The following is a 20,670-nucleotide window of genomic DNA, read 5'->3' on the forward strand; positions in this document are numbered from 1 at the left end:
TCAATACGTAGAGACTAGTATCCGCTAAGAGTGTTTTATTTTACCGGATATGTATAATGTGATTGATCTGTAGCAATTATTTACTAAATGTGCTTGTATACTCACCAGGCAAAGAGCAATGATGATCTCCCAGCGGTGAGTGCAGGAAGTGGAGGAGTATCCGTTAGCAACAGTAACACTACAGCAAGAAACAAGAGAGGAACCTCTTCTCAGAGCACTAGCAGCACAGAGACCAGGGCCAAGACCAGCTCAGGTAGTGCTTACCATTACCATTCATTGCCTTCATATATTTATGTTACAAAAATGCTACATAATTTGTGGTATTAAAAAAAATCCCTGCTTATTAGTTGGCATGCATGAAATTTGCACATTCTGCAGTATTTATGGAAAAATGGAAAAATGGATCTGAGAAAACTATATTTGTATTGGTAGGGGCTGTGGTTGTAGATTCTGTGCAGGTCTTCTCATTAGTACAAGACACAACGATTATGAACTATGAACGGCCATGACCTTTGTATGATTATGGAAATGTTTCAGTTAATGTCTAGATTTAATGACCATTCTACTGTAGGTCTATCAGGAAGGCGTGGAACGTCCTCTGCAGCCAAGGATCCAGGCACATCCCGAGAGAATTTGCAAGAACGTTCCAGAGCCAGTGCTGCCAAAAAGCTTGCAGGACCCACTGATGCCATGTCTCAGAAGCGATCTCGATGCCGTGCTGTAGCCGAGACAGAGTCTCGGATGAGCAAATCTCGCTCAGACAGCCAAATGAGCCAAAAAGCAGTTCTGGAGTGTAGAGTGAAGGACCTGCTAGGCTTGGCCAAAAGCAAAGACTTGGAGATCCTGCACCTGCGCTCTGAACTTCATGGTATGAGAACGCGGCTTGGTCTGGAAGACCTTGAGGCTCCTGATCCAGAAGAAGTATCTGAAGAGACCAAGCAGCCTCAGGAGAAGGAAGTTTCTCCTGTGATCAGTGCCGCAGATGTGGAGACTACACTCCTCCTCCTCCAAGACCAGAACCAGGGCATTCGTGATGAGCTCAACATGTTGAAGAGTGAAAACCGCATGTTAAAAGATCGCCTAAATGCACTCGGCTTCTCTCTTGAGCACCGACTGGACAGCCCTGACAAAGGCCTGCGCCTCCCTTTCCTTAGTCCTGACCCTGTCACAGGTGGTGGCGGCAGCAGCAGTGGGGGTCACAGCGAAAGCGGAAGAGGTGGCATGCGGACATCTTCCACTGAAGGCTCAGCCCAAGGATCTACAGAGGACTTGTTGTCAGAACCGAGACGTGTTGGCTCTCCGGATGCTGTGGACAGTGAGTGCAGTGAGGCATACCAGCCCATCACCTCTAGTGATGACGCCTTGGATGCACCCTCAGGTTGTGGGTCATCTTCTGAATCTGAAGGTGGGCCACCGAGCAAGGAACATTCACACAGGGGTAGCAGCGGGAACACCAGTGAGGTTTCGGTGGCTTGTCTGACTGAACGCATCCACCAAATGGAGGAGAACCAACACAGCACAGCAGAAGAACTCCAGGCCACTCTACAGGAACTCGCTGACCTGCAACAGATCACACAAGAGCTGACTACAGAGAATGAACGTTTGGGCGAAGAGCGTGCCATTCTGGTCGACTCCCTTTGTCAGCAAAGTGAGCGTCTTGAACTGTACGGAAGACAGCTGGACTATTTCCGTGGCCTGCTTGACGAGCACCGAGTGGCCTACGCCAAGGATGACGAAGATGCCAAAAGCGGGCGATACGTGGAGCTGGAAAGGCGCTATGCAGAGCTCAACGAGGGCTCACGTTTTGAGAGGGAACAACTCTTGGGCGTGCAGCAACAGCTCAGCAGTGCGCTCAAGATGGCAGAACAGGAGAACGCAGAAGCTCAAGGCATGATGGCAGCATTGAAAGAACGTGTCCATATGGCTGAGAGAGCTGTGGAAATGGAGCGGCGAGAGTATGCAGCCACCACAGCAGAGATGGAAGTGTTGAGGGTCATGTCCGAAGGGGAGCAGGTGGAGCTAAACCGCTGCAAAATCCAGCTTGAGCAGGAGAGGCAAAGAGTGGCCCAGCTCCTCTCCATCCACAATGCAGGGGATAAAAGCGATATACGGCACCTGTTGGACAGCGAAAGATTAGACAAGGAGCGAGCAGAGGCCAAAGCAGCTAAGCTACAAGAGGAGCTGGGGCACACTCGTGGTGAAGCTGCCCAGTTGCAGGAAGCAATTAGCAAGGTGAAACTTACAAATACACTCAGTACATAATTAATATCTCAAGTCTAAGGATGTCTTTGAAATTGCACCACATCTCACTGTTTTTTCCACATCTTGTGCAGGAGCGCTGTGTTTTAAAGACTCAAGTTAAAAGATCTTCAACTTTTAAAAGTGCGTCTTTAGACACCTGCATTCTGTTCTGTTTGTTGGGCTGTGTCTAACTTTTTTTTTTAGTGCAAGAATGCATTTGGTCTGAATCACCCCTTTAGAGCCATTCACACAGTTTGCATTCTTGTATTTTGTGTATGCTATTTTTAATTTCTTGTTTATGTACATGTGTTGGTTGTTTGGCTGTTACATCATATCTCGCTGTTTTCTTTTAGTGTTTTTAAGATGGCATGTCATGTTTAGTGTAGTTCAGCTTTAAAATATTTCAGTACCCCCTGCATTTTGTTCCATTCCGTTGCGCCCTGTCCTCCGCTTTTTGAACGCAAGAATGTGTTCTGTGTGAACACCACTATTGTATTTTAGGACCTTAGCATATAGAATACAATAAATTTGGATTCAGTGGATTCGATTTCAACTTCTTGTATCCAACTCTTGCTTAGAAGACGCAGTATTCTATCTTCCAAGTGTATCCATCCTAACGTTTTTTCTTGTGTGTTTTAAAGCTGGATGGTGAGTTCCGGGCGTTCCGTAATGACGTTCAGGCACAGTTAGCTGATCAGAAACGGCTTCTGGAGCAGCAAAGCTCTGAGCTGGAGGAAAAGGACACAGAGATCACAGACATGAAGGAGACCATCTTTGAGTTGGAAGATGAAGTTGAGCAGCATCGTGCTGTCAAGCTTCACGACAACCTCATCATCTCTGACCTAGAGAGTAAGTCACATGACAAAAAAGTGGTTTCCGTGGCTACTAGCCACTCAACTCCGTGATATACATTTTATATTTAAACAGCATCACTTTTACTATTGCTCATACTTGCATGTAATACTTAGATATTAAATTCCGGCAAGTAACACGTCCTGCACTGTTGTGCATCAGACATCCCAACAAACACATTTACGTTGTGATGACTTTGAAACCATGTTCCATTTTTACTATTGCAACATTTGTTGCTACATGTTCTCCACATTGTAACAATGTAGAAATTTAAGATGCAAGAAGGCTGTAACATGTTGTTGCGCAACATTCAGCAACTGCAAGACGACTTTCTAGCCACATTTGTTTATTCCAGATGCCTTTGCAACACATTACACTTGATTAACATTTTTTCAATAATCAAACTCATAAAGCCCAAAAATAAAATAGCAAATTATGTAATAAAATGTTAATACCTTACACTGTACTTTATAAGTTATGTGTACAGTTAATTAATCATTTATAATAAACACGTACCAGTGTAAACTTCGGATAGATCATCAACTTTATTAAAGGAATATTTCACGCAAAAATTACAATTCTCTCATCATTTACTCACCCTCATGCCGTCACAGATGTGTATGACTTTCTTTTTTCTGAAGAAAACAAACAAAAGATTTTGTAGGCCCATACAATGCAAGTAAATGTGACCAGACCTTTCAAGCACCAATAATCATATAAAGGCCACATAAAATCAATCCATACAATTCCAGTGGATAAGTCCATATCTTCAGAAGTGATATGTTAAGTGTGTGTGAGAAACAGATCAATCCTGATAAATCCTTTTTTACTAAAAATCTACGCTTTCAAATTCTTTCACATTTTGAAAGTGAAAATGAAAGTGGAGATTTATGGTAAAAAAAAAAAAAAGGACTTAGATATTGATCTGTTTCTCACCTACACCTATCATATCACTTCTGAAGATTTATCCACTGGAGTCGTATGGATTGCTTTTATGTGGCCTTTGTGATTTTTGGAGCTGCAAAAGTCTGGTTACCATTTACTTGCATTGTAAGGACCAAAAGAGTTGAGATACAGTGCATTCAGGAAGTATTCAGACCCCTTCATTTTTTTCACATTTTGTTATGTTGCATCCTTATGCTAAAATGCTTTCAATTATTTTATTTTTTTCCACATTAATATACACTCTGTGCCCCATAATGACAAAGCAAAAACCAGATTTTTGACAACTTTTAAGAAAAAACTGAAATATCACATTGACATAAGTATTCAGACTATGACACTTGAAATTTAGCTCAGGTGCATCCCATTTCTCTGGATCATCTTTGAGATGTTTCTTCACTTTGATTGGAGTCCACCTGTGGCAAATTCAATTGATTGGACATGATTTGAAAAGGCACACACCTGTCTATATAAGGTCTCACAGCTGAAAATGCATATCAGAGCAAACACCAAGCCATGAGGTCAAAGGAACTGCCTGCAGAGCTCAGAGACAGGATTGTGTTGAGGTACAGATCTGGGGAAAGCTATAAAAAAATAAAATATCGGCTGCATTGAAGGTTCCCAAGAGCACAGTGGCCTCCATAATTCTTAAATGGAAGAAGTTTGGAACAACCAGGACTCTACCTAGAACTGGCGTCCTGACCAAACTGAGCAATCAGGGGAGAAGGGCTTTGGTAAGAGAGGTGGCCAAGAACCCGATGGTCACTCTGGTTGAGCTCCAGAGATCATGTGTGGAGATGGGAGAAACTTGCAGAAGGACAGCCATCACTGCAACACTCCACCAATCTGGGCTTTATGGCAGAGTGGCCAGACGGAATCCTCTCCTCGGTGCAAGAAAGCAAGAAAGCACCTAAAGGACTCTCAGACTGTGAGAAACAAGATTCTCTGGCTGCTGAAATGAAGATTGAACTGTTTGACCTCAATTCCAAGTGTCATGTCTGAAGGAAACCAGGCACCTCTCATCACCTGCACAATACCATCCCAACGATAAAGCATGGTGGTGGTAGCATCATGCCGTGGGGGTGTTTTTCAGCGGTAAGGACTGGGGGACTGGTAAGTAAATTGGCTGGAGTAGTGTTGTGTGGATCGGTCTGATCCACTTTAATTTTGTCCCATTTACAGAGCCAGGGCTGTGTACAAATACTAGATGTTTTCAGCCCACCCACAGAACGGACAGCTAGCAGACTGTGAGAAGATATTTGCAGAATTTGACAAAGTGTATTGGATTAGAATTACTGAGTGCACCTTTAAGTAAGAATCTGTGATACATGATTTATTTTGAGATTGTGTGGGTTTGTTTTGGTATGGGGATACGGTATTAATTTTATTTGTTCAGGTCTTGAAAAAGGTCTTAAAAAGTCTTAAATTTAATTTAAAAAACTTGGCAGCAACCCTGCCTAACCACACAGCCAAGACAATGCAAGAGTGGCTTAGGGACAACTCTGTGAATGTCCTTGAGTGGCCCAGCCAGAGCCTGGACGTGAATCCAAGTGAACATCTCTGGAGAGACCTGAAACTGGCTGTCCACCGACGGTTCCATCCAACCTGACAGAGCTTGAGAGGATCTGCAGAGAAGAATGACAGAAAATCCTCAAATCTAAGTGTGCAAAGCTTGTCGCATCATACCCAAAAAGACTTGAGGCTGTAATCATGGCCAAAGGTGCTTCAACTAAGTACTGAGTTAAGGATCTGAACACTAATCTCATTGATTGATATGAGAATTTTTTTTTTTTTTTTTTTTTTTTTAAGCATAAGGCTGCAACATAAAAATTTTTTGAAAAAAATGAAGGGGTTTGAATAGTTTCTGAATGCACTGAAATTTTCCAAAAATCTTTATTTGTTTTCTGCAGAAGAAAGAAAGTCATACACATCTGGGATGGCTTTTGGGTGAGTAAATGATGAAAGAATTTCCATTTTTGGGTGAACTATCCATTTAATACATAATAAATTGGTATTGTAATTGCATTACCAAAAATATATATTAGTATATGTATATATAAAACATGTAGTATATATTAGGTATAATTAAGAATAATAACTTTAACAAAAATGAACATAAATAAAAATACAAAATTTAACCTTAAAATATAATATACAGCCTTTAGATAACTGGACAGCTGAAAAAGAGATACAGTTGTGCTCAAAAATTTGCATACCCTTGGAGAATTGGTAATATATGTACCATTTGTAAAGAAAACATGAGTGAGCAGGCAAAACACATTTATTTTATTTCTTATGGGATTCATATTCATCTGTAGGTTATAACAGAATGGCACAATCATAAAACAAAACATGAAATGAAATGACCCCTGTTCAAAAGTCTGCATACCCTTAGTTCTTAATACTGTGTATTGCCCCCTTTAGCATCAATGACAGCGTGCAGTCTTTTGTAATAGTTGTCTATGAGGCCCCAAATTCTTGCAGGTGGTATAGCTGCCCATTCGTCTTGGCAAAATGCCTCCAGGTCATGCAAAGTCTTTGGTTGTCTTGCATGAACCGCATGTTTGAGATCTCCCCAGAGTGGCTCAATGATATTAAGGTCAGCAGACTGTGATGGCCACTCCAGAACCTTCACCTTTTTCTGCTGTAACCACTGGAGTGTCAACTTGGCCTTGTGCTTAGGGTCATTGTTATGCTGGAAAGTCCAAGAGCGTCCCATGCGCAGCTTTTATGCAGAAGAATGCAAATTGTCTGCCAGTATTTTCTGATAACATGCTACATTCATCTTGCCATCAATTTTCACAAGATTCCCCGTGCCTTTAGAGCTCACACACCCCCAAAACATCAGTGAGCCACCACCATGCTTCACAGTGGGGATGGTATTTTTTTCACTTTAGGTCTTGTTGACCCCTCTCCAAACATAGCGCTTATGGTTGTGACCATAAAGCTCTATTTTGGTCTCGTCACTCCATATTACAGTGTGCCAGAAGCATTTTCAATGCTTTTTCAAGGCTTTGGATATCTTTTTATATCCTTTTCCATTTTATAAATTTCCATTACCTTGTTACGCAGGTCTTTTGACAGTTCTTCTCTGCTCCCCATGGCTCAGTATCTAGCCTGCTCAGTGCATCCACGTGAGAGCTAACAAACTTATTGACTATTTATACACAGGCACTAATTGCAATTTAAAAAGCCACAGGTGTGGGAAATTAAACTTTAATTGCCATTTAAACCTGTGTGTGTCACCTTGTGTGTCTGTAACAAGGCCAAACATTCAAGGGTATGTAAACTTTTGATCAGGGCCATTTGGGTGATTTCTGTTATCATTATGATTTAAAAAGGAGCCAAACAACGATGTGATAATAAATGGCTTCATATGATCACTATCCTTCAATAAAAGGCAGTTTTTTTTGCATGATCAGTCATATTTTCAAAATCAATGCCAAAATTTCACAATTTCTGCCAGGTTATGCAAACTTTTGAACACAACTGTACCTAGCAATAGTATAGTGCTGGCATAATAATGTTCTTCACCTTTCAGTTGCACATTCTGTTAAAGTTTGAGACATTTAAACATCTTTAATTTAAACATCTATCAAATTTCAAGTAAATAATTATGTATTTTTTTATTTAATTTTAGGCCTTTAAATGGACAGGAGAGTGCAGAAGTGACAGGAAATAATAGGGAGAAGAGTGAGGAGTAACACAACAAGCTGGATTTGAGCTCTGGTCGCCCACACACAAGCGCTACCTTGCTACATGTCGGAGCATGTGCATGCCATGTCTCTGACTATTTACTTTTTAGTTATAATGAGAAGGTCCAATGAACCATCCTGTACATGTAAAATAGCTGGTTACAGTAAAATTAAATTTCAAACTAAGTGTCATATCTAAACCAGCTGTACAGTACTGTAAAACAATACAAGATCAATCCCACTGATTAATTTATAGCTGATTGGTGTAAAATTACATTATACAACATTTCATTTCGGTCCTCGAATCTGATTGTGGCCCAGCTGCAAGAAACCCCTTTAATTAGGAATACCCTTAGTTATGATTGTAAAGCTATTGTCAATGAGGGTTTTCTTGTAAACGACTGCTGATATTTAGTATAACAGCATGAGACGCTTTACTGTTTGTATCATTCCGCTTGTTTGTGTTTGTTCACCACTGCAGAAAGCTAGTAATGGGAATTTTTTTTATTCATCCCAGCGACTCGTCTTTTGAATGCGTTCATCAAAACAGATTTGTTCAGATTCGTTCACTGATACATTTAGTAAACATTTCTGTTAATTACAACTAAATGCCCATAGGTGGCAACAAATTATCATCTTTTAATGATAGCTGGAAATCTTCTCATGTCAGATTGTCAGTATAGCTTGTACAAAAAATAATATTACGTACTGTTATTTAGACTACAAATTGATCTTTGAGCAATGTAGTCATCTTAAAGGCAGTCAAATTTAGATAACAATTGCAAAATTGCAAACAAGTATGTGAAAATGCAAAAAAACAAACAAAAAAAAAGGCATAAAATTTAGATACTTACAATTTTGTCTTTTTTTAGTATCTGACCTGCTTCCATTGCCAATAACTGGCCTTGCTTATTACCAGGAAAAGTCCTCTTTTTAATACAGTATACAGTGTGTGTGTGTGTGTGTGTATATATATATATATATATATATATATATATATATATATATATATATATATATATATACATTTTTTTTTTTTTTACATATTTTAAAAATAATGTAACATACTACTTTTGTTTTGATCAGCTACGTATGTTCCTTACTCCACACTTGCATTCTTAGTGCTACAAAAGAGACGTCTTGTTATGATTGTCTCCCTCATTAATGCATTTAACTAATTACCAAATAAACGTATAAATAGACATGAAATATTGATTTGAGTTGAAATTATGTTATTACTTGAGAAGAGAGAGACTGTGGAGTCTCCCGAAACTCCAGAGTTCTGGTCACATCATGGTATTTAAGATTATCTGCAATACCCAATTGACTGGTCAACAATCTGTTTGAGCCCAGATGTGTGGTCATTATTAAGAAATGTTTGATCACTGAATGCCATGATTGACCAATCAGAATTCAGTATTTTAGAAAATTGTGTAATAAACTGTTACAATAATGCCTTGCCTTCAAATGTGCCATAACTCAGCGTATTTCACACTTGGACATCCCAGTTTGGTGTGATGCAGAAATCTAAAAGGAAAGCTAAAAATATTCCTTGTATTAATATTATGTTAATTAATTAGTGTTTTTAGTGTTTGCTTGAGCTGTAATGGCTATCCAATCCAGCTGTTAGATCGCTAATAGATGACATTTTAAGAGCAATTTGACATGTATGCATTCCCAGCAATACATGTAACTGCATGTATTGCTGCTTTATAGTCCACTGGCGTCAATTACATATTAGTAAATTACTACCCAGAAACCATTTTTCATAAATTGTGAATGTGAATATGCTTTTCTATATTATTACTTGCGCTTACCACAGAATCCAGTGAAACTGTGCAAACTCGTCTTTTGTATTCTATTCTTAAAGAATAGACATTTATTTTGTAAAATTCGTGTTTTTTTTGTTGTTGTTTTTTTTAAGTTTAATAAAAGACTTAATACTTTAACCACTATACCTCAACCTGAAAACTTTAGGCTGCTGAGCAAGGGAAAAAGAAAACCAATAGCACTGATTGATTGCTTTATTCCAGCACTGGTAAAGATTTTACCCTATCCTCTAAAGTAAAATGGAAAGTCCCAGCTTTCTAATGATACAGGCCAATTATTGTTTCTGCTCCAGATCTTTAGCTTTTAAGACATTATTTGCCACAAGGTTTATTCAAACATATACAAATTTTTTTTTACATTTTTTTATTAGCCACGCCCTCCAAAGATGCCAAATTAGCTTTTGAGACAAAGAAAAAGAAGTGGTTGTCAAAAACAACAACAGCAAATTAGCGCCCTCAACTGCCAACTGTTATGAACAACATGGCATAAAATGGCATTAAGCCTCAATAATTCGCTGCAACTACAATACTATGAGAACACGCAAAATGATTGAGAGGCAGAAAGCGCCAGAGACCGTGGCACGCGGACACATTTTTGTTTGCTGTTTACAGAGTCTAGAGCTGTCATAGTGTGAGATATCTCAAGACACTTATTTCATTAATATCTTTCAGGGAGTAGGAAATATTTTGCACACCTTTCCATGAAAGGTTGTATACAAATGAAATCACTTACAGCGATTTGTCAAACACCAACATTGTGTGAATTTCGTGATGACATTTAAATTGTTTGAAAGCTTGGACAGTTTATCAAAAATAACTAATAAACAAAACTTGCAGGTCATGTTTTTGGCTCAATATTGCGTTTCTACATAAAAGGCTCATTGCGACACCCAGCTGAAAATGTCACAAAACAAATCATATTACAAAACATTGACATCACAGAAAAGACAGAATATCCACTTTAAGATAAACCAATATTTAAAACAACAGTGTGTATGTTCTCAAAAATTCCCAAAAAACATAATGTCAAAAATGAATTGCAGGGTATCATTATGTATATATAAACAATGAAAAAATGATCGCATTACATCCAAATCCTTACCTTTAAACTATAAATTAGGCTACCTTTTGTAATAATTCAGTTTGTTAACAGAACAATTATTATCTTAGATGCTATTATATCATAAATTATAGGTTTTGTTTCAATATTTACTTGCTGACACGGAAATTAAAAGCAATACTCGCATGTCCTCGATTCACAGCTGTCAGTTGAAATTTAAATGGCTGATATTCTTGCTCCAGGACAGTGATGTGTACAGTAGGCTACATGTCGTACAGTCTACACAAAGTAAGCACGACCTTAATCAGTGACTCTGAACAAAGGTAAAGTAAAACAGCAACTTGTGACAGCACACAACATAAAATTGCCCTCCTTTTGGCCATGATGTTGCAATGTTGGTAGAAGGTTGGCAACGTTGAGACAACGTTCTGTGTTTGCTGGGATGATACCTCAACTTTTGCACGTACAAGCACCACTCTCAGAAAATGTACCAATATGAAAGTAACTGCCAACATTATCGCCAGATACTGGGTATGTTGCTACAAATATATCTAATGTGCATTATCTTAGATGAATCAATTGTTTAGTAATTAGTTTAATTTTGTTTTTCAATGTATGTGACATATTTGTAGTTATTCAGGCTTCTGTCCACATAGAGGCATCATTGAGCTATTAATGGAAGTAGACAACACTGACAATGTCTTTACTGATTACTTTGACTTTCTATATAGATCTATAATTATATATTCCATACATTGTTTCCAATCAGATTCCATCAAAAAACTTCATGATCAGAAATACGACATGGAGAAGGAAATAAAGGTGCTTCACCGAAAATTGCGGGTAAATTATCCCTCTCCATTTGCTGTCTCTATACTTTATGTATCCCTATGTTAGAATTACTTGAAATAGCAATCCTACCTAAGTAATAATTTATTTTAGAACTGAGTTCTAGCATCTGCAAGACCTTTCACTAATGAAAAGTGCTGTAGTTTCTCCATGATTCTCTTAATGTCACCTGTCACTCACAGGAGGAATCGGCTGAGTGGCGGCAGTTCCAGGCTGATCTGCAAACAGCTGTTATCATCGCCAATGACATCAAGACGGAGGCTCAGGAGGAGATCGGGGACTTGCGGCGCCGCCTACAGGAAGCTCAGGAGAAAAATGAGAAAATGAGCAAAGAGTTGGACGAACTAAAGAACAGAAAGTAAGAGAAAATTGATACACAGCCCAGTCTGAAAGTTTTGAGAGCTAGGATATAAACAGCGATGGTGTGTTTGTGTTTGTATGTACAAATGTTTGGATGCAGAGGATCTATGCATGTTTGTGTGTCTAGTTCTGACTATGTAGGAGATTTGTGTATTAAAGGAATAGTTCACCCAAAAATGTTCATCTAAAGGTTTTTAGAAGAATATCTCAGCTCTGTAGGTTCATACAATTGGTGGCTAGAACTTTGAAGGTCCAAAAAGCGTTTAAAGGCAGCATAAAATAATCCATAATACTCCAGTAGTTAAATCCATATCTTCAGAAGCTATATGATAGGTGTTGGTGAGAAACAGATCAATATTTAAGTCCTTTTTCTTTTTTTTTTTTACTATGAATCTCTACTTTCACTTTCACATTCTTCTTTTGTTTTTGGCGATTCTCTTTCTTCGTGCATATCGCCACCTACTGGGCAGGAAGCAGAATTTGTTGTAAAAGAAATTGACTTAAATGTTGATTTGTTTCTCACCCACACATATCATATTGCTTCTGAAGATATAGATTTAACCACTGGAGTCTTATGGATTACTTTTATGCTGCCTTTATGTGCTTTTTGGAGCTACAAAGTTTGGTACCCATTCACTTACATTGTGAGGACCTACAGAGCTGAGATATTCTTCTAAAAATCTTCGTTTGTGTTCAGCAAAAGAAAGGAAGTCATGCACATCTGGGATGGCATGAGGGTGTGTAAATGATTAGAGACATTTTCATTTTTGGGTGAACTATTGCGTTAATGTATGTTTATATGTGTGCATCTTGCAGGCAGGAAGAGGAGCGTGGCCGTGTGTATAATTATATGAATGCCGTGGAGAGAGACCTGGCCGCACTGAGACAGGGGATGGGCCTGAGCCGACGCTCCTCCACTTCTTCCGAGCCGTCGCCCACTGTCAAAACACTCATTAAGAGCTTCGATAGTGCATCACAAGGTACACAAACACTTGCGGATTCATAGATGAATCTCACCAAAACAAGTCCAGGTTTCATTTTATTGCATATTCTTTAATAATGTTTTTTATTTTATTTTTATTTTCAAGTAATAACATTTCATTTCAAATTTATATTTTTCTAAATATATTTTTGTTGCCAAATTATATAATTTTATTAGGGCTGTCAGTCAATTCACATTTTTAATCTAATTGCTGATTAATTAATCGCAATTTATCACATATATCATATCATATATTCAGATATTCTAAACTGTTGCAGACAAGTAAAGAACTGATTAGACAATACAAAAAATTAGCTGTAGTAGTCAATATATTGTTTGTTTTATTTCCATATAACACTGGGTCATTGGCGACTTACTGGTTTTCAATGTCATAAATGCTACACGTTTTTAGGACGCTGTATTAAGTTAAAAGTAGTTGACACTTTGTGTCTCGAGACCCTTGTGTCAGTTCTGTGCAAGGAGCCTGACAGGTTTGTTTTTGCAGGCTTTCTTTCAGGCACTGCCTGTAAGGTTTATTGAGGTCCGCTAACTGCACCCTGCTTTTATATATTAGAATGAGATTTATTTATTTATTATAATTTTTTTGAGAATTGGAGGGGAAATGTTACAGTAATGTTAAACGATAAAATAATGTCAATGCAAAAAATCTTAATTGTCTCCAAAATAGTCTTTTCCTTTGATTATGGGGTAAAGTTTGACCTGTTCTTGGCAAGTTTCATGAGATTCACCCTCATGGACAAACTACTCTTATTTACTGTACATTATTTACATCTAACGGATAAAGATCTGGGCTGGTAAACATAAGATTGTGGGTTCAAACCCCACAAAGGGATATCCATGAATTTGGTGTCCATTCCATCCCTTTGGATAAAAGCATCAAGCAAAATTACTGATTATTCCTTTGTGCAGCGGATCTTCTGTCACCAAGACAAATTCCTTGTGTGTGTGTGTGTGTGTGTGTGTGTGTAAGCATACATTGCAATTAAGGTCTCTGATATTGGCATTCAAATGCATGTATATTTCAATCCATCCTTTCCATTTTTAGTCACAATAGGTATGTCTGTTTGTCTGTCTGTCTGTAAACAGGTCCTGTTCCAGCCAGTCCAGCTGCTGCTGTTGCTGCTGCGGCTGCTGTCTCCAGAACCCCACTGAGTCCTAGCCCGATCAAAACACCTCCGGCTGCTGCGGTCTCTCCCATGCAGGTATAAAACACCTGGATGCATGAATGAACTGTTAGATGTTTTTTGGGCTTAATTAAAAGTAAATCACATTAGTCGACTGTTTGCAGTTGGATAGACGGGTCTGTATTTGATAGACGCATTAGGGTGTATCTTTGATCACTTTAGCAGATGTCTGCATTTTACTCTATGGGGACTTTGTGACCTAACACCCCTGTCTGTCCGATGAGAACTCCAGACCTGGTGTGCCTTGAGCTGGAATGGGGCTTTCCTTCTCTTTCCCTCCCTCTGTTCTACGCGGATGTCCTTTGCCGTGGCTGTCTTTTTGAATGGGACATGCAAGGCTCCTCAAAATGTGCCAAAACAGGATGTTTTTGCGAGAAAAGTAAAATGAGGCAGTTTGACGTACTTTGAGTGCAAAAGTATGTCAGTTGCCAAGACCTTGTGGCGTATGAAATAGAGTCTTTAGAATGTGAGAAATATAATTGGTTGTTATTTGGCTTCAGAATTAATTATTTGTAAGTTGAGGTTTGCATTTGAGATCAGCCATTGTTATGTAACAGTTGGAATAGTTGCAATGGTTCTCCAATAAATTACATGTTATTCAAATGAAGTGTAATTTATTGGACAACAGTTGTAGTTCTTATTTAACATCTTATCAACCACACACAGTGGTTTCAATATTCCCATTAGAGCTATGATTGTGTTTCATTTATGTGGAACATAACAGTGAAGTCTTTTCAAGTAAGGTAAAGGGGGAGTGTTTGGGAAACCGTCATTATTTTTGCAATTCTGTCTGTTAACGCTAGTGGCATAGAAATGACACACTTCACCTTTCACAACCCAAGCTTCTAGCTTTAACCTATTAGAGTTATTCAATTTGAGTGCTTTGTGCTTATATCCTTTGCATCCCTTTCATGTTTTCCAGAGACACACCATCAACTCACCCAACTCTTTCTTCAATGCTGGACAAGAGGCCAGGCTACACAGATCTGAGCATACCAGGTGGGTAAGCGTTAGTCACACTAATATTATCATCCCTCTTGGTCTTTCAGTCTTTCCCGACACCGGTTTGATCCAGTTATTCAGAGCTGAACTCAAAGTTAAAGGTCATGTGTAATTATGCTGTACCGTTTCCTTCAGTCTTAACATTTGCAGTTAATGACCATTGAGATTGTGTGCCAGGTCATGAGAAGGAAGCAGGAACATTTATTTTAAAAGAGCACAAGCTTGGTCATCCTGCATAAAGCCTGTCATTCTCTGCCATGATTGTGTGTGTGTGTGTGTGTGTGTGTGTGATTGCATGTAATCCAATAGCAGCCCACCTCCTCCGAACCTCACCTGTAACGCGTGCTGGCTGTGGCCTCCAGAGGGTGCCAAACATGGACTCATCTAAGTCCATATCTGGTACGTTTGGACAGGTGTAGGACGCTGAAACCACAAGAAATTCTATACAGCGCAACAGTCGGTTTCCCAAAGTTAAAATCCCATTCATTTTTACCATAACTTAATAAAAAGACCATGAGCTTTGAGGTTGTTAATCCAGGGTATATGCTTCTATTGAAGCCATCAGTCCATGTCTTTTTAACTTCCTTTTTTTCAGATATCGTATTTAATGGCAGAATTCCTGGTGAAGAACTACACTACCCATGATCCTGAAGAGAAATGCTGATTTTTCATATTTTGTTTTAGCTTTAATATTTTTGTTGGATAAATTGAAGCAACTTCTCAAGGGACAATTTTAGCTTGTTGTACTCTTGTGTGCTGTTAGCACAGTAAATCTCTCTGAGAAGTTGCGTCTTTAAAAATTGAAAGCTTTTGAAGGCGTTTTGCACAATGAGCATTGCGTTTTTGATGGCGTGTCAAGTTAAAAATAATTGAATTAAAAGGATAGTTTAACCAAAAGTGAAAATTCTCTCATAATTTACTCACCCTCATGCCATCCCAGATGTGTATGACTTTCTTTCTTCTGCTGAACACAAACGAAGATTTTTTAAAGAATATCTCATCTCCGTAGGTCCATACAATGCAAATGAATGGTGACCAGAACTCCAAAAGCTCCAAGAAGGAGATAAAGTCAGCGTATAAGTAATCCATAAGAGTCCAGTTGTTTAATTAATGTCTTCTGAAGTGATCCAGTTGATTTGGGGTGAGAACAGACCTTGTCATTGCAGTCTCTAGGCACAATCATGATTTCAAGCTCGATTACCCTTCCTAGTGCTTGACACATGCGCAGAGTGCTAGATGGCGCTATAGGAAGTGTAATTGAGCTTACAATCATGATCGCCAAGGAGACTGCTGTCAAGATGTACAGTGAAAAAGGAGTTATATTTCAGTCTGTTCTCAACCAAAACCAAGTTCATCGCTTCAGAAGACATTAATTAAACCACTGGAGTCATATGGATTACTTTTATGCTGACTTTATCTCCTTTTTGGAGCTTTAGGAGTTCTAGTCACCATTCACTTGCATTGTATGGACCTTCAAAGCTGAGATATTCTTCTAAAAATTGTCATTTGTGTTCAGCAGAACACATCTGGGATGGCATGAGGATTAGTAAATGATAAGAGAATTTTCATTTTTGGGTTAACTTATCATTTTATAAAAACCTAAGACCTCTATGTTCTTTTCCATTCTGTTTTTTTTTTTTCAACGCAAGAATGTGTCCTTTGTGAACACTCCATAAGAAATTATGTTTGACTTTAATTTAAGGGCTTCCTTAAGATGACCAATCGACTAATTGTTCAGACAACCCACCGAATAGTCGATTACTAAATTATGTTGTTTTGCACATACCCAAATTGTATCATGATGACATTAACAGCACATCAATGCTGTAATGATTTACAGTAATGTCTTCGCCTTGTTTGCTTGTCAGTTTCTCGCAGAAGCAGCGAAGAATTAAAGAGGGATTTGTCGGTCAACGACGCATCAGCACCCTCGTCAATCATCACAATGGGGTCCTCTTCTCCCCAGCTGTCTTTGTCTTCGAACTCCTCATCCCCGACTGCCTCCGTCACGCCCACCACACGAGGGCGTTTACGGTAAGTGCCAGATTACTTTCTGTTTGCTTCCGTTCCTCTCTGCTCTGGCTTTTGTTTTGTTGACTTCCTAAGAGACTCTCTCTTGTGGTCAGATATGCCATGTCTCTCTCATTCACGCTCTTGCATTCTCTTTCTTTCTACGGTGATGACAGGCCAGTGTTCTGAAAATGGATGTCATTCGTTTGCTTGTCCTGAAACCTGACTGTGACACCATCGTAGCTTTGAATGGGTCTTTGGAGTGATGGCGATTCATTTTTGCACTGTCCTCTTTTATCAGTGCATCTACTCTATCTCCCCGTAGCTTTAACTAGCCTGCTGGAAATCCAGCTGAAACCAACTTCTGATGTTGGCTGGTTGTACGTGGTTTCTAGCTGGTTGAAACAAGACATAAATGGATGACATTAGCTGGTCCAAACTGGTTTAGGAGGTTAATCAGCTGAACTACCTGCTGGTATGGACTTGAAGCAGTGTTTCCTAGAGAATTATGTTTTTGCAGCGGGGATCATGTTGTTGCTAATTTGCATTGCTGCCTGTTTGCATAAAGTTAAAGTATGGTAAACTTTGTCACCTTGATAGCGGTCATTGTCATTTATGTTACCATAAATTGGCAACTCTCATTTAAAATGACTGACTTTCAGTTATGAACACCCCTAAATCATTTGCACTATAGTAGCTTATCTCTTTCCATACATTGAGGTTGAGCGTATCAGGAAAACACTTCCATGTGTCCCTCTCTCATAAAGTATCTTTTTATGCTCTCCAGGTATGAGTCTGATAATCAAATTTGACAATATAGAATGACTGATCTATTTATAAATTGTAAGTTTTAGAGTCAGGAAGATCTTAAGAAATCTGATGGATCCATCATGTCATTGTATCTTTGTAGAACTTCCACCCAAAAGTGATGGAGCTGTTGTCCGATTAAAGTTGAATCCTATAAAGTAAAACTGTGTTTAAAAGAGATTGATGTCTTTGCAGAGAGGAGAGGAAGGACCCTCTGTCAGCGCTAGCCAGAGAATATGGAGGATCCAAAAGAAACGCTCTGCTTAGATGGTGCCAGAAGAAGACTGAAGGTTATCAGGTACAAACATTTTTAAATTCTGCTTTTATTGTTTTCTTTATAATTATTTCCATGTCAGACTTCAAAAGTTCCAAACATCTGTCTTAATCTAGCTTTTCCATCTTTTTTTAAGGTGTATTATTATTTTTGTAATGACTCATTTCTCTTGAAGCATGCAAAATTAAAGACTGCAGCTTTTAGAAAAAACTTTCAAGATGATTGGAGCTTTTATATATATATATATATATATATATAGTACTGTGCAAAAGATTTAGGCACTTCTGAAAATGTTGCATAGTGAGGATTTCTTCAAAAATAATGACATAAATAGTTTTAATTTATCAATTAACATCAAACAAAGTCCAGTAAACATAAAAAAGCTAAATTAATATTTGGTGTGACCACCTTTTCCATCAAAACAGCCCCAATTCTCCTAGATACACCTGGACACAGCTTTTCTTGGTTGTTGGCAGACAGGATGTTCCAAGCTTCTTGGAGAATTTGCCACAGTTCTTCTATCTATTTAGGCTGTCTCAATTGCTTCTGTCTCTTCATGTAATCCCAGGCTGACTCAACGTTCAATGGGGGGCTCTGAGGGGTCCATGCCCTGTTCTTCTACTCTATTCTATTTGCAAATAAAATATTTGGGAGTCTAAAATTTATATTTCCTATTGACACACTAAAGCTGTAGATATAAATAACCATCTTAAGACAAATGCTTTTGTGAAACATATTATGTACCCAAGACTTTTGCGCACAACTGTATATATAAAGCTGTTAAACAATGGAAATCATTTCCCTGTTTGAATATTATAAATGTAATAATTCAGTAGGGCAAATCCACAGTAATCAGCTTTCAGATGTTCTTGTTTGAGTGTGTTTGATTTTTAAACAGTTTGCCTCTGAACGTGACCATGAATAATCTACAAATTCGCCTCATATAACAATTACTCTTCTGCTGTCAAGCACATAAAATGTTTACCATTCAGAGAGCATTTTGAACCATGATGTTACTATGGTTTTCTTTAAGCCAGGCACTCTCCAGGAAGTGTGCTAGATTTCTCATGCTACCTGTCCCATGTCACACACACACAGGACCTAATGTCAGCCTCTGCCAATCACAGTGCAGAACCCATAGTGGGCTCGGTTCTGGGGACTATTATTAATATTACTGTTAATAATGAAAATTGTTATTATTCACCACTATGTTGTTCCAAACCCATATGGCTTCTTTTTTCCATTCAAATTAAGGGGATAGTTTACAAAAAAATTGAAATGTTCTCATTTTCTCACCCTCATGCCATCCCAAATGTGTATGACTTTCTTTCTTCTGCAGAACACAAATTAAGAATATCTCAGCTCTGTTGGTCCATACAATGCAAGTGAATGGTGACCAGAACTTTGAAGCTCCAAAAAGCACATAGAGGCAGCATAAAAGTAATTTATACGACTCCAGTGATTGTCAGAAGCAATATGATAGTTGTGAGTGAGAAACGGATAAATCTCTATAACTTCAAAATATATAAAGTCCTTTTTTTACTATTCTCCTTCCTGCCCAGTAGGTCTTGATATGCACAAAGAATTGAATAACCAAAAGCACAAGAAGAAGAATGTGAAAGTGGAGATTTATAGGTAAAAAAGGATTTAAATATTGATTTATTTCTCACTCACATTTATAATATCCCTTCTGAAGACATGCATTGAACCAGTGTCATTTGAATTCCTTTATGTGCTTTCTGTGCTTCAAAGTTTTGGCACCCATTCACTTGCATTCTATGAACCAACAGAGCTGAGATATTCTTCTATAGATAGATAGAGAGAGAGATTTCTTACAGAAAGTTTCATGGGATTGGAAGAACTTGAGGGTGGGGATATTATGATATAATATTAATTAAAGGCTGAATTATCACTTTAAGGATGCTTCTCAGGCTATGTTCACACTGTATCTGAATGTGGCACAAATCAGATTTTTTTCACTCACGTGTGACAAAGATCTGTTAATTGAATGATCGTGTGAACAGCCAAAAGCGCTATGAATCTGGGTCAGATCTGGGCCACTTTTATATGTGGAAATAAATCGGATACACATATGATTTCTTCCCAATGTGTCTTCGGTGTGAACAGCCAGGTCAGATTTAATGGGATTTTACATAAATATACCTCAACATTCGTTATTTGCACGCTTGATTTCCAGCGTATATACGGCTGTTATATTTTAAATCTTTTAAGTGCAAATCATATCTGTATAGTTAATGCATTCAGTTTATTTTTAAGGAAAGAAAATGAAAGTATAGGCTTGAACAGTTGGGTTCAGCAATTCGTTTGGATTGCACATTAAATATGCGTATTAAAATATACAGATGTAGATTCATATAACGGCGGTCTTTGCTTGTGTCACTCGCTCAGAAAACACAGTTTCTGTATTTCTCAAACTGTATAAAAAAAATATGAATGCAAGCCAGTCAATGGAAATATGAACCTTGCATAGATTATATGTAATGCCGTTTTTCCTGCTGTCTTTTGATTTTATGCTGTGTTTCGCTCGTAGGTAAAATTACA

The 20,670-nt window shown here is 38.3% G+C and overlaps 1 protein-coding gene across 1 annotated transcript in view; it reads left to right on the plus strand.

The window, feature by feature from the left end:
- The window catches only part of LOC127428408 (cytospin-A-like), a 45,689-nt gene that overhangs the window by 14,264 nt on the left and 10,755 nt on the right, over positions 1-20,670 (plus strand). The window contains 12 exon segments of the mRNA XM_051676759.1: positions 109-253; positions 572-2,232; positions 2,883-3,090; positions 11,389-11,462; positions 11,651-11,826; positions 12,645-12,808; positions 13,918-14,033; positions 14,938-14,954; positions 14,956-15,014; positions 15,327-15,416; positions 16,886-17,051; positions 18,030-18,132. Of these exon segments, the coding sequence (XP_051532719.1) occupies positions 109-253; positions 572-2,232; positions 2,883-3,090; positions 11,389-11,462; positions 11,651-11,826; positions 12,645-12,808; positions 13,918-14,033; positions 14,938-14,954; positions 14,956-15,014; positions 15,327-15,416; positions 16,886-17,051; positions 18,030-18,132 (2,979 nt within the window).

The sequence above is a fragment of the Myxocyprinus asiaticus genome, chromosome 38, assembly GCF_019703515.2.
Source record: "Myxocyprinus asiaticus isolate MX2 ecotype Aquarium Trade chromosome 38, UBuf_Myxa_2, whole genome shotgun sequence".
Taxonomy (NCBI): domain Eukaryota; kingdom Metazoa; phylum Chordata; class Actinopteri; order Cypriniformes; family Catostomidae; genus Myxocyprinus; species Myxocyprinus asiaticus.